Raw genomic sequence first — 22,059 nt, 5'->3', positions numbered from 1 at the left:
CTTGCACTCTATCTGATCACAGTGGGATCTAACTCAGCGCCAGAGCAGCTTGGCAGAGGGTGGGTATCTGTTGCAGTACCCGCTGCAACTCTACCAGAGATGGGAACAGGGCCTGGCCAAGGAGGCCAGGCCTAGGGTGGGGTGGGGGCTCTGGCTGGGCAGTGGAAGGCGTGCCTTAGGGCCATCTACTTACCTGAAAGACTGCACTTCGGGGGGCTCCTTACAGCTCTGGCCTCGAAGCCTGTGCACGTCTTTGGCAGCTGCCCGCATCATCTTGTCCGTCTGCAGCTCACTCTTGCGCTCCGTGCGATCCACCTGTGGGGCCGAGCAGGCAGGGCTGTGACTCGGGAGAGCGTTTGGGATCGACAGGAGAGCTGGTCATCAGCAGTGAGAGCCCGGGGAGGAAGCAGCTTCTCCCTCTTCCTGCTCTACCACTGCGCTCTGCTTTACGCAGCACGATACGAGGCTGTACTCATACCATGAACACTGTAGGCCCGAGTCTGACCTGTGGGGAGTCAGATACTTGGGCAGACCTGTTAGAAATGAGGAGACGGGGGATGTTTGGTGATGAGTGTGCTAACCTAGTGCTGGGCCTAATCACTCAACTTTGCTTTTTAAAAATATTTTATTTATTTCCAATGGGAGCGAGAGAATGGGTGTGCCAGGGCTTCCGGCTGCTGCAAATGAACTTCAGATACATGTACCTACCACTTTGTACATCTGGCCTTTACCTGGGTCTTGGGAAACTGAACCTGGGTTATTAGGCTGTGCAGGCAAGTGCCTTAACCACTGAGCCTTACTTATCTTTTTAAAAAATCACTTCTAGTATATGTATCAGAAAGAAGAGAGAGAGGGAATGGGCACAGCAGGGCCTCTTGCTGCTGCAAATGAACTCCAGATTCATGTGCCACTTTGTGTGTCTGGCGTTATGTGGGTACTAGGGAATCTAACACAGGCCATAGGCTTTATCAACTGAGCCATTTCCCCAGCTCCAATCATGCATCTTTATAGACCAGGAATTCTTTTTTTTAAACTTATTTATTTGAGAGCAACAGACAGAGAGAGAAAGAGACAGAGAGAGAGAGAGAGAGAGAGAGAGAGAGAGAGTGAGAGAGGAGAGTGGGTGCGTCAGGGCTTCTAGCCACTGCAAACGAACTCCAGATGTGTGCGTCCCCTTGTGCATCTGGCTAACGTGGGACCTGGGGAATCGAGCCTTGAACTGGGGTCCTTAGGCTTTATAGGCAAGCGCTTAACTGCTAAGCCATCTTTCTAGCCCATAGACCAGGAAACTTTGACTGGCCTAGAACTCTTGGTAAACCTCCTGCCTCAGCCTCTTGAGGACAGGGTCATAGACATGAACCACCACTTCTGGATTATTTCTCCCTCTCCTCTCCTCTCCTCTCCTCTCCTCTCCTCTCCTCTCCTCTCCTCTCCTCTCCTCTCCTCTCCTCTCTTCTTTTCTTGGCAGGGTCTCATTCTAGCCCAAGATGACCTGGAACTCAGTCTGTAGTCTCAGGCTAGCCTCAAACTCACAAGGATCCTACCTCTGCCTCCAGGGTGCTGGAATTAAAGGCATGTGCCCAACCCTTCTTTTTCTTTTCTTTTTAAAATATTTTTATTTAATTAATTGAGGAGAGAGACTGTGGGAGCATCAGGGCCTCTTGCCATTGCAAATAAACCAACACATGCTTCACTCTGTGCATCTGGATTTATGCGGATCCTGGAGAACTGAACCTGGCCAGCAGGCTTTGCAGGCGAGAACCTTTAACTGCTGAGCCATCTCTCCAGCCCAGTTTTGGTTTTCTTAAGGTAGAATACATGGGTGCTTCTTTTCTCATCTCTTTTTTGCTTCAGCTACCAGGAAGAGCAAAGGCAATTGTAACAGACAACACTAATAGACAACAGTTAGGTTACTTTGGGTTTGCCATGTATCTATTTCCTTCTTGTCCTAATAGCTTTCCAGTGGCCGGTCTTCCTACTGCCCTGCTTATAAATACACAGGGCAGTAATAACATTTAGAAGGCACTGGAGCTCCTTACTTGCCAGTCAGGTTGAAGCTCTGGCAGGAGCCCAGACTGCACAAGTCACACATGTTTTCCTGCTGTGAGACATCACTACCTGCGCTTAGTGCTAAGATTTCTGTTACCAGAGCTTGGAAAAACCCAGGCAGACCTCCTTCCTTTGTCCAGGATGACTTCTTAGCTAGCTGGCTACCTGCAGAAGAAACCAGCACAGGTCCTTCCTTCTTGCCAAGGGTGGCATTCTGGGAGCAGCAAGTGCTACTTAATACAAACGAGTAAAGCGTGACCTTTGTCTACGGGCCCTGAATTGTTGGCATATTCATGGCAGTCTGGGACCTACGGGCTCAGGAGCCTGCTGGTGCCAATCTCGAGTTTTAGACATTCGAGAATTTTATGTAAAGGCCATGTGGCAGCTCTTTTTGCCATTAAGAACCATCCTGCTTTTATTTTACTCTTACTTTTAATTTTTTAAAAAATTTTTATTTATTTATTTATTTGAGAGAGACAGACACAGAGAGAAAGACAGATAGAGGGAGAGAGAGAGAGAATGGGCGTGCCAGGGCTTCCAGCCTCTGCAAACGAACTCCAGACACATGCGCCCCCTTGTGCATCTGGCTAACGTGGGACCTGGGGAACCGAGCCTCGAACCGGGGTCCTTAGGCTTCACAGGCAAGCGCTTAACCGCTAAGTCATCTCTCCAGCCCTACTCTTACTTTTAATAATTATTTTTTTGACAGAGAGAGAGAGGTGATAGGTGTGTCAGGGTCTCCTGCCTCTGTAACTCCACACACATGTGCCACTTTGTGCATCTGGCTTTACATGGGTACTGGGGAGTGAAAGCCAGGCTGTCAGGTTCTGCAAGCAAGTGCCTTTAGCTGCTGAGCCCTCTCGCCAGCCCCATCCTGCGTTTACGTGCCAAGTGGACCCGCACACAATGTCTGGTCACAGATAATCCAACCCAGGGCTCCGAGAGCCCCCCCTAGCTGCTGTTGCACTTTGTAGGTGCACGTCGGCTCCATGCTGTACTATGAGGAGACATCTCCTAGATGTGTAAAGCCCTCTCCAAGGCCCTTCCCTTGCGGAGCCCTTATACCTGCCCTCCTTTGAAAGGCCTCATGTGGGAGGGGCCCCTTCTGCAGGCTAACCTGTCGAGCACAGCCCAAGCTCACTGCAGGCTACTGTCCCCTTGTGTCTTTCTCCAGTCAACCAAGAGTCCCTTGCTCTCACTGCAGTGGTGCGCATACCCTAGGGCACCTCCTGGGTACACAGCCTTCACTGAGCAGCGCCAGGGAACCGCTGCGCTGCAGGGCAGCCTGCGGAGACACAGAGAAGATGCTGGCTTTCCTCTGGCAAGAGCACGGCCCTGCTGGGTGAAGTGCCCAGTGTGGGCGATAAGGGACCACCTGACGGGGGAATAGACTGAACACATACAAACACCAATGCAGAAGAAGTCCCTGGAGCCAGGCCAAGCACGGGCAAAGGGATACCTGGGACAGGGACCCGAGGCGGGGGGACAGGACTGTTCCCGGGCTCTGCTTCCCTTCCGTGGCAGCCGCTGGCCGGGCACTCACCCTCTTCTCCAGCATCCGCAGCAGCAGGCGGAAGCGCTCGTCCTCGCGCAGCCCCTGCGGCAGCTCCTTCTCCCCCCGGCTCTTGGCTTGCTCCAGCTGCTCCTTCAGCTCCTTCAGCACCGAGATCTCCTGGGTCAACTGGCTGTGCCAGGTCCTTGTCGCCTGCAGGTCCAGCTCGAGGTCCAGTGAGGTGCGGATCAGGCGCTCTGCACGCAGGGACTTGACAGACGAAGGCTGCGAGAGAAGGGATGTGGAGGGCAGGGTTCAGCCTAGGAGCGCCCAGCTCTGTCCTCTGCACCCCCAAGTTCTGCTTTCTCTTCCTCTTCAGGCATCTTCCCCTTCCCCAAACACCCTCACCAGCTCTCCCAGTCACACACCCCACATGTTCACGGCGTGCCGGCACTCCTTATCCCATTTTCACAGCAGCCCTGTGAGGGACCACCTGGCACTCTACGCAGGACGGCAGTTTCAACCAGGCTAGGAGTGGTGAGACCCCAGCCCAGGCAGTTGGCTTCAGACCCCACCCAGTCCCTGCAGACAACGAGCCAGCTTAAGCCTCGGCCCCCCATCACTTACGCTGTAACGGGTCCTGCTGCTACCCTGTCCTGGGGGCCCTTCTATGCTCCCTCGTGGGAGTAGAAGTCACAGTCTTCCTTGTCCAGTACCTCCGTCTCCCTCCCCCGGAGCATCCATGCCTCCACTACAGTCAGTCTCACTGGCTAGCAGAGGGCATCAGGGTAGAAATGGGGTCTTTACCAGCATCCTAGTGACTGGTGCACGGATGAGTACATTACCCACATCCTAGCCAATAAAATAATCCTGGTGGGGGGAGGGGAGCAATGTCTCTACACAGAGGGGGCTGATGCAGCAACTGTAAACCTTGGCAGAATGTAGCTCAGTAGTAGAATGCTCGCCTAGCATGTATGAGGCCTTAGGCTCAGACAGACAGACAGACGGGCTTGGTGGCGCACACCTTTAATCCGTGCACTCAGGAGGCAGAGGTAGGAGGATGGATCCCTGTGAGTTCAAGGCCACCCAGAGACTACATAGTGAATTCTAGGTTAGCCTGGGCTAGAGTGAGACCCTACTTCAAAACAAACAAACAAACAAACAAACAAACACACACAAATAAGCAAATAAACACATGAGAAAGATACTCGTGGCCCCTGGGCTGGGGAGATGACACAGCAGTTAAAGGTGCTGGCTTGCAAGCCCTGTTGGCCCCGAGCCAATTCCTCAGCACCCACGTACAGCCAGACACAAGCACCAGGCAAGAGAGCCAGATACACCTACACGTATGCACACATGCAATTAAATAATAGAAAAATTAAAACACCTGGAACTTATGCAAAATGGCCATCTTTATAATAATATAGGTCGATTCTGTGTAAGAATTCCAGGCCGGGCGTGGTGGCGCACACCTTTAATCCCACCACTCGGGGAGGCAGAGGTAGGAGGATCGCTGTGAGTTCAAGGCCACCCTGAGACTCCATAGTAAACCAGGTCAGCCTGGGCAAGAGTGAGACCCTCAAAAAAACAAAAACAAAAACAGAATTCCACTACCCGGTGGTAGCAGTGCCCTGAGAGGGAGAATGAATCCAGATGGCTTTGTCCAGCTCTTGGGTCAATCTATATGTAAAGGTAGTCACACAGCCTGGGGATTTTTTCTGGGTTTCACTGTGGTTGTTTAGTTTTGCAGTGTTGAGGACAGAACCCAGGGTCTTACACACACTAGGCAAGCACTCTGTCAATGATCTCCAGACTCGTGGCTGGGTCTTAAATGTCCCCCAAAGCCCATAGGCTAAAGGCTTAGTTTACCAGCTATAATGAACTTGTAATCCTCCTGTATCAGCCTCCCAAATAGCTGGAAAGCTCCTATTTTAAATATCCTAAGCATTTTCTCCCAGTGACAGAAATCTGCCAGCCTGAACTTCTCCATGAAATGTGATAATAAAATCTCTTTTATTTTTTTAATTGCATTAGAGCTGGGTTTTTATTATCTGTATGTAAAAAATCTGGGTTAATATAATCATTAACTCTTCTTCTGTTAAAACGCATTAAAAAAAAAAACAAAAAACAACTGGGCTAGGGGTGGTGGTGCACACCTTTGATCCCAGCACTTGGTAGGCAGAGGTAGAGGATCGCTGTGAGTTCAACAGTCTACAGAGAGAGCTCCAGGCCAGCCTGGTTAGAATGAGACCTTACCTCGAAAAAACTTAAAAAAAACAATATCCAAAAAACTATGATGGTACGTATCTGTAATCTCACAATTTTAAAGGGTGAGGTAGAAGTATTGCTGGGAATTTAAGGCTAGCCTGGGCTACGTAAGACCTGCTACAGTTACCTTCTTGTTGCTGGCACAAAGTACCCAACCCAAAGCAGCTAATGAGAGGTAAAGATGTATTTGGACTTACAGTCAAAAGAAAGCTTCATGGTGGCACAGGAGCAGAGGCCAGACATCACCTCTGCCACAGCGGGTGGAAAACAGCAGTATGAGAGTGAGCTGAGCTCTGGCAAGGGGGAGCTGGCTGTAACACCCCTAAACCTGCCCCCAACAACACACCTCCCAAACTGCCACCAGCTAGATACTAAGCATTCAGAACACATGAGTTTATGGGGGGGGGAGGCATCTGACCCACACCACCCCAAGACCCTATCTCAAGAAAAAAAAAAAGAAACAACAAAAGAAAGAATAGACTGGGCTTTCCCCAGCTGTTCTGTTTACTCTGCTGGCCTTGAAGCTGCAATGAATATGACATAGGACGTCACACAGTAAGAACCAACGATGACCTCCAGGAGCTGAGAGTGGCTGGAGGTCCGCAGTCATACGGAAATGAATTGTCCCCGTAGCTCAAGGGATCCTGGGAGCACACAGTCCCCTAGTCAAACCTCCAGATGAGGATGCAGTCAGTCAACACCTAGGTCCCAGCCTGCGGAGACCCCGAGAAATGCACAGGTACCCTATACCCCACTCCTGACTCAGGGAAATGAAGGTCATCATATGTATGACTGTGAACTGCTTAGTACAATTTGTTTTTCTTCTTTTTATCTTTTTTTGGTTTTTCAAGGTAGGGTCTCACTCTAGCCCAGGCTGACCTGGAATTCACTAGGTAGTCTCAGGGTGGCCTTGAACTCACAGGGATCCATTCTCCTACCTCTTCCTCCTAACTGGGATTAGAGGCGTCTGGGTACTGCTTAGTATAATTTGCTACACAGTCACAGAAACAAATAGTAATGACCAAGGAATGAGAGCTATGGTGCAAGAAACAGCGCCGTGAGAAGAGCCTCGCTCTGCAAGGCTGACAGCTGTAATTTTAGGGCATGACACAGCTCGATGCAGAAGTTCTAGAATGTTCTTCCATGGTGGATGTTGACCTATGCTTATAAATGAGCATGACTGCCGGGCGTGACGTGGCACGCCTTTAATCCCAGCGCTCAGGAGGCAGAGGTAGGAGGATCACTGAGAGTTCGAGGCCACCCTGAGAATAAACAGTGAATTCCAGGTCAGACTGGGCTAGAGTGAGACCCTACTTCATAAAAAAAAAAAAAAAAGAGCAGGACTGAGCAAACCTAGCTGAGCGAGTGGGCGGGCTCAGTGGAGGTGAGTGTGAGTACAAGCAACTCTGGTTCTCAGGAGCACCCCATCGAGGATGCCCGAGAAAGCCTGAGTGAGGGAGACGCAGGGCCAGCAAGGAGGGGTTGGCGGTGGCGTTTCTGTAGAAGCGGATCACGAACCATGATGCCACAGACTCACGGGGAGCCCTGCAGGGTCCCCTTCCAGCTGCCTGGTTTACATTGTCCGTGAGTGTGGCCCTGGTAATGCGCACTGTCAATGAGTTTCCCAGGTGACTCTGGGTGTTCAGGAGTCCCAAGCAGCACCAGCTTGCCCTGTGTACCCCCTTCTGCACTGTGTTCTCACAGCGCTGGTGAGCTCTGCAGCCTTACTGGGGACAGGCAGGGGCCTTGTTTTTTTTTCGAGGTAGGGTCTCACTCTAGCCCAGGCTGTCCTGGAACTCACTATGGAATCTCAGGGTGGCCTCAAACTCACGGCGATCCTCCTACCTCTGCCTCTCGAGGCCTGGGATTAAAGGCATGTGCCACCACGCTTGGCATCAGGAGCCTTGTGAGAAGCAAAAAACCAGCTCCTTTGTATCCTTTGGCAGTGCTAGAGCTTGAATACCAGGCCTTTGGAAGGCCAGGCATGCGGCAGCGTGAGGGCAGACTGGACTGGCCAGAGACCTGAGAACGAGTTGCTGCATTGCTTACTGCTACCCCACCATGATCCATCAGACCTGCTCTTTTTTTGTTGTTGCTGTTTGTTTCTTTGAGTTTTTTTTTTTTTTTTTTTTGTCGGGGGGGGGTTCAAGGTATGGGCTTGCTCTAGCCCAAAATAACCTGGAATTCACTATGTAGTCTCAGGGTGGCCTCGAACTCATGGCGATCCTCCTTCCTCTGCCTCCCGAGTGCTGTGCTGGGATTAAAGGCGTGCGCCACCACACCCGGCTCAGCCAGACTCTTTTAAGGTAAGCAAGATCTCTCAGGGGGAGCAGGCTCCCGTCAAATCATGCTCTCCAGCTGGTGACATTTGGGCTGTTTCATTTTTACTGACTGATTTCCACCAAGGAGGTGTGGGCTGTGTGTGCCTACTTGTCACTATCAAAAGGCTCTTACACGTCACCACGGGCCTCGGAGCCCACAGTCTCCTGATGGCAAACGCCATCACCCCGCACGAGCAAATGTTCTTCAAAGCGGAGGCTGGGCAGACATTAGGGAAGGTTTGTGAGGGACACAGACTGGCCAGAAACGGAGGCACCGGCACACGAACGGCTTCGCGGCGACGCTCTTACCCGCTTCATCCGGACACTGCGCCGCTCCAGGGAGTTTCGAACAAAAGGTGGCTTCTTAGACAGAGTGGAACTGTCACTGTCACTCCGATTCAGCTGCAAGCAAAATGCCAAGGGAGGTCAGGCATGGTAAAAAATAAAATAAGAAGAAAAAAGAAAAGAAAAACATGCTGGAAGGTGTGGCTGGACCAGGAAGGAGGTCACCCTCTCCCATTCAGCCCCGTCCTCACTCTCCTTGTGCAGACGTCAAGCTCACCGTCCTGGGCTTTGTTCTGAACTCCCCTTCCTGTCAAAGTGAGCAGCCACGGAACATGGACTAGGTTCACGTGTGCTGTGGCACTTGTACGTTTGTCTGTCTGTGAGGCTGGATGAGATGGGGCAGCTCACTGCACCCTCCCAGCCCCATGAGAAGCATCACTGTGGTGGTGTGAATGAACTGTCCTCCCCTCCCCATAGACTCATGGGTTTTAAATACTTAGTCTGTAGATGGTGGCACTTTGGGAAAGTTGTAACACCTTTGGGAAAGGAGCCTTGTTGGAGGAGGTGTGTCATGGGGGGCAAGGCAGACTTTGAAGTTCATTAGTCCCGCCCTATTGGATGTTCATAGACCGTTCACTCCGACAACCTCCTTCCTGCTGCTGTGACGAGATGTAATGATGCCCTGGCTATCTGCTCTGCCGGGATTTCCCTGCCACCATGAAACGTAGCCTTGAGGCTGTAAGCTGAAATAAACCCTTTCCTACCGTAAGCTAGTTCTGGCCAGGTGTTTTGTCCCAGTAATGAGAAAGTGACTGTTACACAATCACAACGTCACAAACATGGCATAGAAGCTCGGAATTCCCAGAACCTGCCCGAGGTTGGTGATCACAGGAGCTGTGCAGCAGGGTTTGACAACAGCATTGTCACTGTTGGATGTACTGTCCCCTTGACCTGTCACACAAGGGCTGCTTGTGTCCACTCGTCTGTCATCCACACAGTCCTTCTTTACTGGCTCAAACAGAACCATTATCATGACTGATATTTGGGGATGCAGTTCACTAGTAGAGCACGTAACTAGCCCATGCTGGGTGTGTGTGGGGGTTCCATCCTCTGCATTGCTCACAGAAATGGGAGGCAGAGCCAAGACCAAGCCTCAGGGGACATACCCTTGTGGTGGAAGAGCAAGCCTGCTATGTAAGACTTGAGCTGACAGCTCTGACCCCCCCCCCCCCACTAACGAATCCCTTCCCTCGGCTCATTATTCATATTGTCTCAGAAAGCTCACACTCCCATCCATGACATCCCCTTGCCGGGTGAGGGCGTGGCGGCCTTCTTTCTCGAGTCATATTTTCAAAGTGGAGGGGTTACTCTGGCCATGCCACCATACCTGCCGGGCAGCTGTCAGTTTACATCTGTGGGCCTCTCCTGAGAAGCAATTCGTGTTTTTTGTGCACTGTTATTAAAAATCATGGCATTCATAGTCTTGCGCCAGGCAGAGCCTGAACCAGACTAGCAATGGGATAAGAGGGATGCTGAAGCTAACGACAGCCAGGCGGGCGGAGCCCCCACGCCACCGGGGCGGCTCAGCTGGATTCCCTAAGTCCTCAAGCCTTCTGCCCAGCAGCTCAGAGAGACGCAGATGATCTTTACAGTTCATAAGCTGAGGGTCAGCACAAGAATTCAAGACGTGGGAGATGGCTCAGCAGTTAAAGGGGCTTGCTTGCAAAGCCTGCAAGCCCAGGTTTGACCCCCCCCCCAAAGTGCCCATGTGAAGCTAGATGCACAAGGTGGTGTATACATTTGAAGTATGTCTTCAATGGCAAGAGGCCCTGGTGTGCCCATAGTCTCTCTCTCTCAGATAAAGAAATTAAATATTAAGCCGAGCGTGCTGATGCACTCCTTTAATCCCAGCACTCGGGAGGCAGAGGTAGGAGGAATGCTATGAGTTCAAGACCACCCTGAGAATACATAAGGAATTCCAGGTCGGCCTGGGCTAGAGTGAGATCATACCTCAAAAAACCGAAAAAAAAAGCCGGGCGTGGTGGCGCACGCCTTTAATCCCAGCACTCGGGAGGCAGAGGTAGGAGGATCGCCGTGAGTTCAAGGCCACCCTGAGACTCCGTAGTGAATTCCAGGTCAGCCTGGGCTAGAGTGAGACCCTACCTCAAAAAACTAAAAAAAAAAAACAAAACAAAAACAAAAACAAAAAAAACGAAAAAATGAATAAAAAATAAAAATAAATACAATTCAAGGTCCAGTATAATGTCACAGTCACACCTCCTCCTGGCCAGGGCTGTGCACAGTACTCGGGAACTAAACTAATGTGGACAAAGAGTGATGTTCTTACCCACTGAGGCAGATTCACGTCAGTGGGCTGCCTGAGTGTGGTACCAGAAGGGGCTTCATACTTTTTTGTTTCAATAAAAGGTGGGGTTTGTAGAATGTGTCATGTTCACCAGAAAAAGCTACCAGGACAATTGATCCTTAAGCCTACTTTATGTGTTACTGGTCGAGTAGTAAAAGTGCTGAAAAAGGTATATACATTCTTGAATTTCACTTCACTTCCTTGTTTTTCTTTTTTTGACACAAGTTCTCATGTAGTCCAGGTGAACCTTGAACTTGCTATGCAGCTGAGGTTGGACTTGAACTCCTGGTCCCTCAGTTTGCAAGGCCACTGAGAAATCCTGCTGGAACTGAGCTGATAACCTCCTCCATGTAGACCAGCTGACAGAAAGCTGGAAGAAGCCATTCTGCATGCAGTTCAATGGGAGAGAGAGAAATCACCAGTGAAGATACTCAACAGTGGACACTGCAAGCCTTATATTTGGCCAGCCAGGCCAAATGAGCCAACAGGTGCAATAGTGGCACGTCTATCACGGTGGAAACCAACTGCCCTCTAATTGGACTGGAGGCCTGCTCCATGGGAGGGAATATATCCCTGATACTTAAAACAGGGATAGTCATGAGCCCTAGGGGTGTAATGTCTGCTGCTCTCTGGCTAAATGTATATACTATGCTTATCAAACTGCCCAGTAAGCACTTCCGTTAATGTTCATACCCTTATATTAATACTACTCTCACTTTTGGTAGAGAATCTTGTCTTGTCAGATGGCAGTGACCTTGGGACAACTCAGAAGGTATCATGGTGCTGGAAAGAAGTGACTGCAATGCTCAGTACTGCAATATCTTTATCACACCTTCCAAGGCTCAGAGTCTAATGTGGAAGAGGTGGCAGAAAGAATGTAAGAGCCAAAGGAAGGGTAGGACTCCTTACAACATGCTCCCTCCAGACACAAAATGGCCTGGATATCCATGACCTCACAGTGCCTGACACTACCTACACAAGACCATCATAAGAGGAGGAAAAGATCATGACATCAAAAATAAAAGAGACTGATTGAGATGGGGAGGGGATATAATGGAGAATGGAGTTTCAAAGGGGAGAGTGGGGTTGAAGGGAGGGTATTATCATGGGATATGTTTTATAATCATGGAAGTTGTTAATAAAAATTTGAAAAAGAAATCTAGGGTTAGAGAGGTGGCTCAGCAGTAAAAAAGGCACTTGCTTGCAAAGCATGATGGCCTGGGTCTGATTCCCCAGTACCCATGCAAAGCCAGATACACAAAGTGTCATATGTATCTGGAGTTCGTATGCAATGGCAGGAGGCCCTGGTGTACTTATATTTTCCCTGTCTCTCTCTTTCTCTCTCTCCTTGCAAATAAGTTAATAAAAAGTGAGGGGACTGTGGAAAAGGCTTAGAGGTTATAGCATTTGCCTGCGAAGCCTATGGACCCGGGCTCGATTCCCCGGGGCCCACATAAGCCAAATGCACAAGGGGGCGCATGTATCTAGAGGTCGTATGCAGTGGCTAGAGACCCTGGTGTGCCCATCCTCTCTTTCTCTTTCTCTCTCATAAATAATAATAATGAAAATGAACCTGCCCCAAGACAGCCAAACCTGTGAGAGTGAGCTTGCACCCTGGGCTGGGGTAAGTTCCTGACTACTCTGAGGGGAGAAAGGCACCATCACTTGCTTACCCGGCACACATACTGACTCTGGGGCCCAGGGGAGAAGGTCTTGGAGCGGATGATGGTGTTCCCTCGGAGAAATGGCCCCGGCGATGGGGTACCCACTCGCCGGTCCTTGGGCCGCACCACTGTGGGGGACGGGGCCACACTGTCAGTGTTGGTCTCTTTGTCCACCTGAGGAAGAGGTCACAACCTTGAGGCCACCAGCGTTCATCAGGTCTCACAATCTATCTGACAACTCCCCATTCCTGTCACTTCACCATGGGATCACAGGCCCAGCTGGACTTGCTGGGACTTTGGTCAGTAGCAGTGACCCGGTGGGATGGCAAATGAGGTGACCGTTCCATGCGTGTATTACCAGGGCTGGTGGGAACACAGCCCCCAATGCATATGATTTACAGCAGTATGTAAGTTGTGGCATTCTAGGCTCTATGCCCTTCATACTTAAGTACCAGACATACCCATGGTCTCTACTATCCTGGCTGAGATAAATCTTGTTTTATTTTACTTATTTTTATTTTTATTTTTTTAGTTTTTTGAGATAGGGTTTCAGTCTAGTCCAGGCTGACCTGGATTCATTATGTAGTCTCAGGTGGCCTTGAACTCATGGTGATCCTCCTACCTCTACCTCCCAAGTGCTGGGATTAAAGGCATGAGCCACCATGCCCAGCTAAATCTTGTTTTAAAAATGAGGCCATCGGGCTGTGGTTAAGGTGCTTGCTTGAGAAGCCTAAGGACAAGGGTTCAATTCCTCAGAACTCATGTCAGCCTGATGCGCATGCTGGCACATATACGTGGAGTTCATTTGCAGTGGCTAGAGTCCCCAGTGCACCCATTCAATCTCCCTTCCCCTCTCTCTAATAAATAAGCACATAATAAAATATTTTAAAGAGAGGCCATCATAGGGCCAGCGTGATGGCAGATGACTAATCCCAGCAGTCAGGACGCTGAGGCAGGAGGATCAGTACAAGTTTTTTTGTTTGTTTGTTTATTTTATTTATTTATTTGAGAGCTACAGACAGAGAGAGAAAGAGGTACAGAGAGAGAGAGAATGAATGGGCGTGCCAGGGCTTCCAACCACTGCAAACGAACTCCAGACACGTGAACCCCCTTGGACAAATGGCTAACTTGGTTCCTAGGGAATTGAGCCTCGAACTGGGGTCCTTAGGCTTCACAGGCAAGCGCTTAACCGCTACGCCATCTCTCCAGCCCGGATCAGTACAAGTTTAAAGCCAGCCTGGGATATATAAGACTCTATCAAAAACCCTCCAAAGCACCACTAAGGATGTAAACTAAAGCCAAACATCCCTCAAGGCCAGTGGGTTTTTACAGTTCAAGCCCCATGGCCACAAGTCGAAGACAAAAAGACCCAGACCAGGGACACTCTCCGCTCAAATAGCCTTTGCTTGCTTGGGAAAAGCTGTGCCCTCTGGCTGGAGAAAGTGCAGAGAAGCACTTTAGCATAGAGGAGTTGGCTCGGGGCTCATGGCCCAGGCACAAGGACGTCAGAGGCTGAGCTGCGCAGAGAACAGAGGCCTCCGCAGAAGTCCGTCTGCCATCAAACTCCAGAGCAGGTCCAGGAACTGGGCCGATTCCCTTTTCCTAGGATACTTTGGGCACACCCTTTGGAAGCCCTGGAGCCCATCAGCAAGTACAGTTAGGGAGGAAGAAACAGAGGCTAGAGAAGGATGACATCACCTCAGATTGCACATCCAGGCAGTGAGGAGCCAGCATCTGAACTCAGAGCCCTATGACTAAGGCCCGAAGTCTTTCTGGAGAGAAGATGGTCAGCCTCCTCCAGTTTACTATCTCCGCAGTGACCCAGGCTACAAAGTAGGCCACTTGTAAACCATCTGGAGAGCCTGTCCCCTGACGCCGAAGGCCAAGGCTTGACTGTGAGCCTTGTCTGTCAGCCAGGCTCAAGGAGGAGAGATTAATTTCCCCAGGAAGGCTCTGCCTACCTTTGATGCTGGGTACTCATCTGCATCTGTTGAGGTTTTCTCATCAAAAACATCTTCTTCTCCTTCCTCCTCTTCCTCAAGCACTTCCTCGTTCTCACTGGTCTCCTCTTCATACCTCCTGAGATGACAAAACACACTGGTTACCTACCAAGAAAAGCTCGCTGCCACTACTCACCTTATTGAAAGGGCATGTAGGCAGGGTTTCCAGAGCTTTTTGACTACGACTGTATTTATTATAAGAACCTCCAGGGCTGAGGAAATGGCTCAGCAATTAAAGGTACTTGCTTACAAAGCCTGCCAGGCTAGAGGTGGGGCACCAGGAGTGGTGGTGTACACCTTTAATCCTATCACCTGGGAGACAGAGGTAGGAGGATAGCAGTGAGTTCGAAGCCAGCCTGGGACTACAGAGTGAGATCCAGGCCAGCCTGTGTTAGAGTGAAACCCTACCTCGAAAAAGGAACACCACCACTTAGAAATCATACATTGTTACTAGAAAATTTTCAGTGCCAGGGATGGGATACCTTCCAGTGAGATGTTGGCCAGGGAGATCTCTGATGCCCCCCAAACATTACAGGCCATTGCCCAGGCTCTTGGTTTCCCAACAGGAATAGATGTTAAGACCCTATTGCTGAAGACTCCACATACTTAGGCTGCAAGATCACTGAGAAATCCTGCTGGAGCTGAGCTGAAAACCTCCTCCACGTAGACCAGCTGACAGAAAGCTGGAAGAAGCCACGCTGCATGCAGTTCAGTGGGAGAGAGAGAAATCACCAGTGGAGATACTCAACAGTGGACACTGCAAGCCTTAAATTTGGCCAGCCCGGCCAAATGAGCCAACAGATTAATTGCTGAGCATGAGGTGAAATTAGCATCACAATGAATTGTCTTCCATATGGGAGACATGGAACATATGGATATGGAACTGTTCCAGCGCCATTTATTCAAGAGCCTCTGTCTTTACGACACCCTGAGGAACTGTCCTCTTCCCCTGGCCTCCCAGGGCTGGAAGGATCTGTGTGACAAATAACCTTCAGGAGTTGGCCGGTAATTTATGTCTCTTCCTGTCTTGACTTCTGAAAGAGTCACATCACTGCCAGGCTTCTGACCAGCGTGAGACAGTGTCACCATGCTGAGATGCAAAGATTGTGGCCAAAGCAGAGCGTGGCGCCCAGTCAGCTGCCGAGGCGAGGCTGAGGGTAAACGTGGCATCTCCCCGAGGGTTTGCTTGCTTTTTGTCTCTCGTCCTCCGCTCTTAGCGCTTGGACTGAATCTGCCCCGAGCTGAGATGATGAGGGCTTGCTGCAGAGCGGCCTTCGCTCCCCCTCCGTGGTCCAGCAGCCTCTCCCCACACGTCCCACACAGGAGCCTTGGACATGTGAGAATCCCCTGCACAAAGCCTTCGACGCTGGAGACCCCCCAGCAGTGCTGAGGGACAGTATGGCCACCCGCACCCAGATTGAGGGTGAGTCCCCAGGCTGACGGGCCTCGCCCATGCCCCCAGGCGGCTCATGGGAAGGGCGGGGACGTGGAGACAAAGCTAGTTTCCAACCTGGCACCCCCAACTCCACCAAGAGCTCAAACACAAGGATTGACTTTGAATTGGATTTAAATATTCCAGCACACAGCCAGGTGTTGGTGGCGCACGCTTTTAAGCCCAGCACTCAGGAGGATCTCTGTGGGTTTGAGGCCACCCTGAGACTACATCGTGAATCATAGGTCAGCCTGTGCTAGAGTGAAACCCTACCTCAAAAAACAAAACAAACAAACAAACAAAAAAACAATAAAAATCTAGCACATGGGGGGAAAAAAGGCCCCACTCGGCTTAAATTGTGAAGAGCAAAATAACACAGGTGGCGTCTTCTGATCCGTTGGCAATGGAAAACAACAAACTACCTCCCGGTATTTATTACCAAGTGTCCGGTGAAGGGTTAGGAAATCTGGCCTTGGGGAATGTAAGGAGAGCAGGCAAGCCAGCAGCATTTATCGATTAAAATAAAAGATGGATACTTGATTATTTTATGGTGTTGGGGATTGAACCCAGAACTCCTGCCTGCTAGGTAAGCTCTCTGCACTAAGCTGCACCCGTAGCCCCCAAATGTACCAATCCTTCCTGTCATTTTGTGATTTTTTGTTTTGTTTTGTTTTGCTTTTCGGTGCTGAGGACAAAACCCAGGGCCTTTCACTTTCAAGGCAAGTGCTCACCCACTGAGCTAAATCGCCAACCCCTGTACCTATTCTTTAATATAATTACTATTATAATATTGTTTGTACATGTATGTGTGAGTGTGGGGGTGCACATGTCATGGCATGTGTATGGAGGTCACGGGTGAGTTCACGGTGTGATCCTCCTACCTCTGCCACCCAGGTGCTGGGATTAAAGGTGTGTGCCACCACACCTGGCTATATTTGACTTTTTTTAATTAAAAAAAATTTTTTTTTTCAATTTGGGTGTTGATTTTCAGCTTCCAACTTTTGAGTAATCCTTGCCTCCCACCACGTTTGAGACAGGCTCTCTGGCTGCTCACTGCTGCACTATGCCAGCCTAGCTTGCCCAAGACCTTTGAGAATCCATCTCCATCTCCCATCTTGCCATAGGAAGGCCGGGCTTGCTGCTGTGTCTGGCTTTACTGGGGTTCTGGGAATCTGAACTCAGGGCATCATGTCACACAGCAAGTGCTCCTTCCCACGGAGACATCCCCACGGTCTTCCCCAAGTGAGCCTATTCTTGGGCATGGTAGTTCAGTTAAACTGAGTGCCTGAGCGAGGATTAGAACACTCTGGGGCTGGAGAGATGGCTCAGTGGTTAAGGCACTTGCCTGCAAAGCCTAATGACCTGGGTTTGACTCTCCAGTGCTTACGCAAAGCCAGATGCACCAGGTGGCATGTGCATCTGGAGTTTGTTTGCAGCATCGCAGGCCCTGGCACACCCATTTTCTCTGTTTCTTGTCTCTTTATCTCTCTCTGTTTGCAAATAAATAGTAAATAAAAAGTATATGAAAAAAAAGAGTACTCTGATCTGAGAACCATTCTACTAAATGGTAAAGATCATGGGCCCTGGCATACATCCACACCACCTGTGATTATCTGCCCCAGACACACACATACAATTCCCAGGGTGCAAATGCAAGGATTTCTCGCATTACCATGGTTTATGATTATATTTTTGTAATACTCTTAGTTTTGTTGAGTAAACAAAACAAAAAAGCCCAGTTTTCTAGGGAAATGTGACAGCATACACGTAAATCTGAGCACTCAGGAGGCAGAAGCAGGAGAAAAATTTTACGTACATAACAAGGCCCTGTCACAAGACAAACAAAAAGGGCTAGAGGAATGGCTTAGTGGTTAAGGCACTTGCCTGCGAAGCCTAAGGACCTAGGTTTAATTCTCCAGGACCAACGTAAGCCAGATATACAAGATGGCACATGCATCTGAAATTCGTATGCAGTGATTGGAGGCCCTGGAGCACCCACGCTCTCTCTGCCTATTTCTCTTAAATAAATAAATAATAAAAACAAACAAACCAGGCTACAGAGATGGCTTAATGGTGAAGGCACTTGCCTGAAAAGCCCAAGGACCCAGGTTCAATTCTCCAGGACCAATGTAAGCCAGATACACAAGATGGCGCATACATTTGTAGTTTGCAGAGGCTGGAGGCCCTGGTGCACCCATTCTCTCTCCCCCTTCCTCTTTCTCTCTCAAATAAATAAAAGTAAAGTATAAAAAACAAAAAACAACCAGACATGGTGACACACACCTTTAATCCCAGCACTTGGGAGGCAGAGGTAGGAGGATCGCTATGAGTTCAAGGTCACCCTGAGACTCCGTGGTAAATTATAGGTCAGCCTGAGCTAGAGTGAGGCCCTACCTCAAACAAACAAACAAACAAACAAACAAACCAAACAAACAAAACAAGGGGGGGGGGCTGGAGAGATGGCTCAGCAGTTAAGGCACTTGCCTGCAAAATCTCAAGACTGGGATTTGATTCCCTAGTACCCACATAAAGCCAAATGCACTAAGTGTTGCATGCATCTGGAGTTTCTTTACAGTGGCTGGAGGTCCTGGCATGCTAATTCTCTATCTCTTCTGCTTGCTAATACATAAAAAATATATTAAAACAAAACAACCTAAAAACAAAAAGAAGGAAAGAAAGAAATCCAGTTTTCTGATGCAGACAGCTAAATAAAAAGAGAGAACAGTGCCTCTAGAAGCCTTGGTTCTCAAGGAGTGGATTAGCTCTGAGCTGGTCTTTGGAAGACCCCCACCTACTGCCAGAGGCTAGGGGCTGCCCCCTGCACCAAAAGAAGTCTCCAGTGTTGGGGGAGGGGCTGCAGATGGAAGGATCCCACTGCTCTGGGATCCCAGCTCTCTTTGGAAGTCAGCATCTGGGGAAGTTTGAAGGGCAGGGTGGGGAGAGAGGGGCCCACAAGGGGAGAAAGAACAGAAGGCGGTTGCTAGGAGACGCCTTGAAAAGCCTTAGCTTGGGCTTGGAATTTAGCGGAAACTACTGATCCAGTGCCAGGGTGTGAGGAGTGAGGACCTGGGCCGATGTCTGGCATCAGACCTTCTCTTGGGTGGCTATCATGCCAGGCGGTACGTATAGGAGTGCCAAGGACAGGACAAGAGGGGTGGTGATACTGTGGGCAACAAGGGAACAACAAAAATTCCAGGACCCCCTCACGTTCTTTACCACATAGAGAAACAGTCAAAGAGAAGAGTCAGAACTACAGCCTGCAAGCCCAAGCTAGCCTGCTGCTTTTTCTGCACAGGCTATGAATAGCTTTTCTATATATACATATTTTAAATGGCTGAAAAAATATTAAAATGAAAATGATAATTGTGACAGGTACAAATTGTAAGAATGTGAATTTCATTGTCCGTAAGTGGAGCGCTGGCAGGACGCACCACTGTCCCTGGTGTGTCCCCGGCCGCACACTATCTATGGCCGCACTCACACTGCGGGGACAACGTGGGGACATGCAGCAGAAGCCATGCGGTCACTAGTATTTGTCACCGAGGCCCCTTCCAGGAATCGTCTGAGGAACCCGGAGTCAGAGAGTTTCAGGGGAAGGCTCCTTCTGAGACCAGGTACATAACTGGAGACTACAGCAAGGGTCATACAGACGAGCTACTCTTTGCTGCAGGTTGTTACATGCCATCTAGACCCTGTGCCCTGTGCTCACAACACTGTGACTTGCATTAGCCAAGTGGTGCCACCAGAAACTCTGATGAGCAATTACCACACGAAATTTCCCCAGCATAGTAGCTACTTAAAAATCTTAATTACTGCCGGGCGTGGTGGCGCACGCCTTTAATCCCAGCACTGGGGAGGAAAAGGTAGGAGGATCGCTGTGAGTTTGAGGCTACCCTGAGAATACAGAGTGACTTCCAGGTCAGCCTGGGCTAAAGACCTTACCTCAAAAAAAAAAAAAAAATCTGATTACAAATCTGATTCCTCAGATTAGGACAGGGGTCTTGGTGGTGCCTCTCAACCCAGGGAGCTGAGCACTTCCTGCTCCTCAAATGACCACCCTGACAAGAGCTCACAGGAAGTTGGCCAAGCTAGCTGCTGTATCCATTCAAAGCTGAATTCCAAGGCCAACATGCAGTTTCAAATGGTAGGACTGGGCTGGAGAAATAGCTCAGTGGTTAAGAGGCTTGCCTCCAAAGCCTAAGAACCTGGGTTCAATTCTCCAGTACCTATATAAAGCCAAATGCATAAGGTGGTGCATGCATTTGGAGTTCATTTGCAATGGTAGAAACCCTGGTGTACCCTACCCATTCTCTCTCTCTCTCAAATAAATATTTAAAAATATAAATGGTAGGATCTATGGCTGTGATCATTTCCTTTCCAGAAGGTAGTGAGAATATTTCTGTTGCTTTCTAGCATGTACTGAGTGCTGACTCTGTACTTTGCATTCTGACTTTCCTGCACTTTTTCCTGTTATCCCCATACAGTCACTATTATTTCCTCCATTCTCGTGAGGCTCTGGGAAGGTAGAGGGAGTTAAGGACAGTGATGGAAAAGAAGGTGTGGGCTTGCAGTACTGGTAATGCTGTTTTTTTCTTTCTTGCTTGCTTGCTTTATTTTTGGTTTTTCGACATAGGGTCTCATGCTAGCTCAGGCTGACCTGGAATTCACAATGTAGTCTCAGGGTGGCCTCAAACTCATGGCAATCCTACCTCTGCCTCCCAAGTTCTGGGATGAAAAGCAAGCGCCACCACACCCATGCTGTTTTGTGTGTGTGTGTGTGTGTGTGCGCGCACGTGTGTGCATGTGTGTTGCGTGCACATGTGTGCTTGCATGTGGAAGCCAGAGGACTTCTTGGTGTCATCCTTAGGAACATTGCTTACCTTAAGCCAGATATACAAAGTGCTGCATGTGTCTGGAGTTTGTTTTCAGTGCAAGAGGCCCTAATGCCCCCCATGCTCAATTTATTTAGAAGCTGGGTATGGTGGCGCACGCCTTTAATCCCAGCACTCGGGAGGCAGAGGTAGGAGGATTGACGTGAGTTTGAGGCCACCCTGAAACTCCATAGTGAATTCCAGGTCAGCCTGGGCTAGAGTGAGACCCTACCTCAAAACAACAACAACAACAAAAATTGCTTAGAGGGTTGAAGAGATGGCCTAGAGGTTAAGGTACTTGCCTGTGAAGCCTAAGGACCCATGTTCAATTCCCCAGTACCTACATAAACCAGATGTACATGGTGGTGCATGTGCCTGGTGTTCACTGCAGTGGCTAGAAGCCCTGGCATGCCCATTCTCTCTCAAATAAATAAATAAGATATAAAATCTTTAAAAATATATATATATATTTAGGTGCTGAGCTGGGCATGATAGAACATGCCTTTAATTCCAGCACTTGGGAGGCAGAGGTAGGAGGATTACTGTGAATCTGAGGCCACCCTGAGGCTATATAGTGAATTCCAGGTCAGCCTGGGTTAGAGTGAGACCCTACCTCAAAAAAAAAAAAAAAAAGTCCAGGCGTGGTGGCACACACCTTTAATCCCAGCACTTGAGGGAGGCAGAGATAGGAGGAATGCAAGACCCTACCACACACACACACACAAAAAAAAAAAAAACAAAAAAAAACACCTCAATTACTTAGGGGTTAGAGAGATGGCTCAGCGGTAAAGGCAATTGCCTGCAAAGCCTAAAAACCAGGGTTCGATTCCCCAATACTCATGTAAAGCCAGATGCACAAAGTGGCACACACATCTGGATTTCATTTGCAGGCCTGGCTTGCCCATTCTCTTTCTCTTTCTCCATGCAAATAAATAAATAAAAATAATTTAAAAAATTTTTATTTAGTTGGGCATGATGGTGCATGACATTAATCCCAAGACTCAGGAGGCAGAAGTAGGAGGATCACTGTGAGTTCCAAGTCAGCCTGGGCTAGAAGGAGGTTCTACCTCAAAAAAACAAAAAAATTTGAGCCTGGCATGGTGGCACATGCCTTTAATTCCACTACCGGGGAGGATCCCAGCACTTGGGAGGTAGAGGTAGGAGGATCGCCGTAACATGAGTTTGAGGCCAGCCTGGGACTACAAAGTGAGTTCCAGATCAGCCTGGGCTAGAATGAGACCCTAACTAAAAGTAAATTAAATAAATAAATAAATAAAAGTAATTTTTTTTTTCTTTCTAGGAGAGAAAATAA

The 22,059-nt window shown here is 49.3% G+C and overlaps 1 protein-coding gene across 3 annotated transcripts in view; it reads right to left on the bottom strand.

The window, feature by feature from the left end:
• The window catches only part of Wwc1 (WW and C2 domain containing 1), a 193,464-nt gene that overhangs the window by 6,329 nt on the left and 165,076 nt on the right, over window positions 1–22,059 (bottom strand). For all 3 annotated transcript variants that reach the window (XM_045153653.1, XM_045153651.1, XM_045153652.1), the window contains 5 exons: window positions 14,406–14,523; window positions 12,454–12,618; window positions 8,440–8,532; window positions 3,593–3,826; window positions 194–315 (listed from right to left, as the gene is read on the bottom strand). In XM_045153653.1, coding sequence (XP_045009588.1) covers window positions 194–315; window positions 3,593–3,826; window positions 8,440–8,532; window positions 12,454–12,618; window positions 14,406–14,523 — 732 coding nt within the window. The remainder of the gene's footprint in view (window positions 1–193; window positions 316–3,592; window positions 3,827–8,439; window positions 8,533–12,453; window positions 12,619–14,405; window positions 14,524–22,059) is intronic.

Source organism: Jaculus jaculus, chromosome 6 (assembly GCF_020740685.1).
Source record: "Jaculus jaculus isolate mJacJac1 chromosome 6, mJacJac1.mat.Y.cur, whole genome shotgun sequence".
Lineage (NCBI taxonomy): Eukaryota > Metazoa > Chordata > Mammalia > Rodentia > Dipodidae > Jaculus > Jaculus jaculus.
Note: the sequence above shows the minus strand (reverse complement) of the source record. Positions and strands in the feature narration are given on the sequence as shown.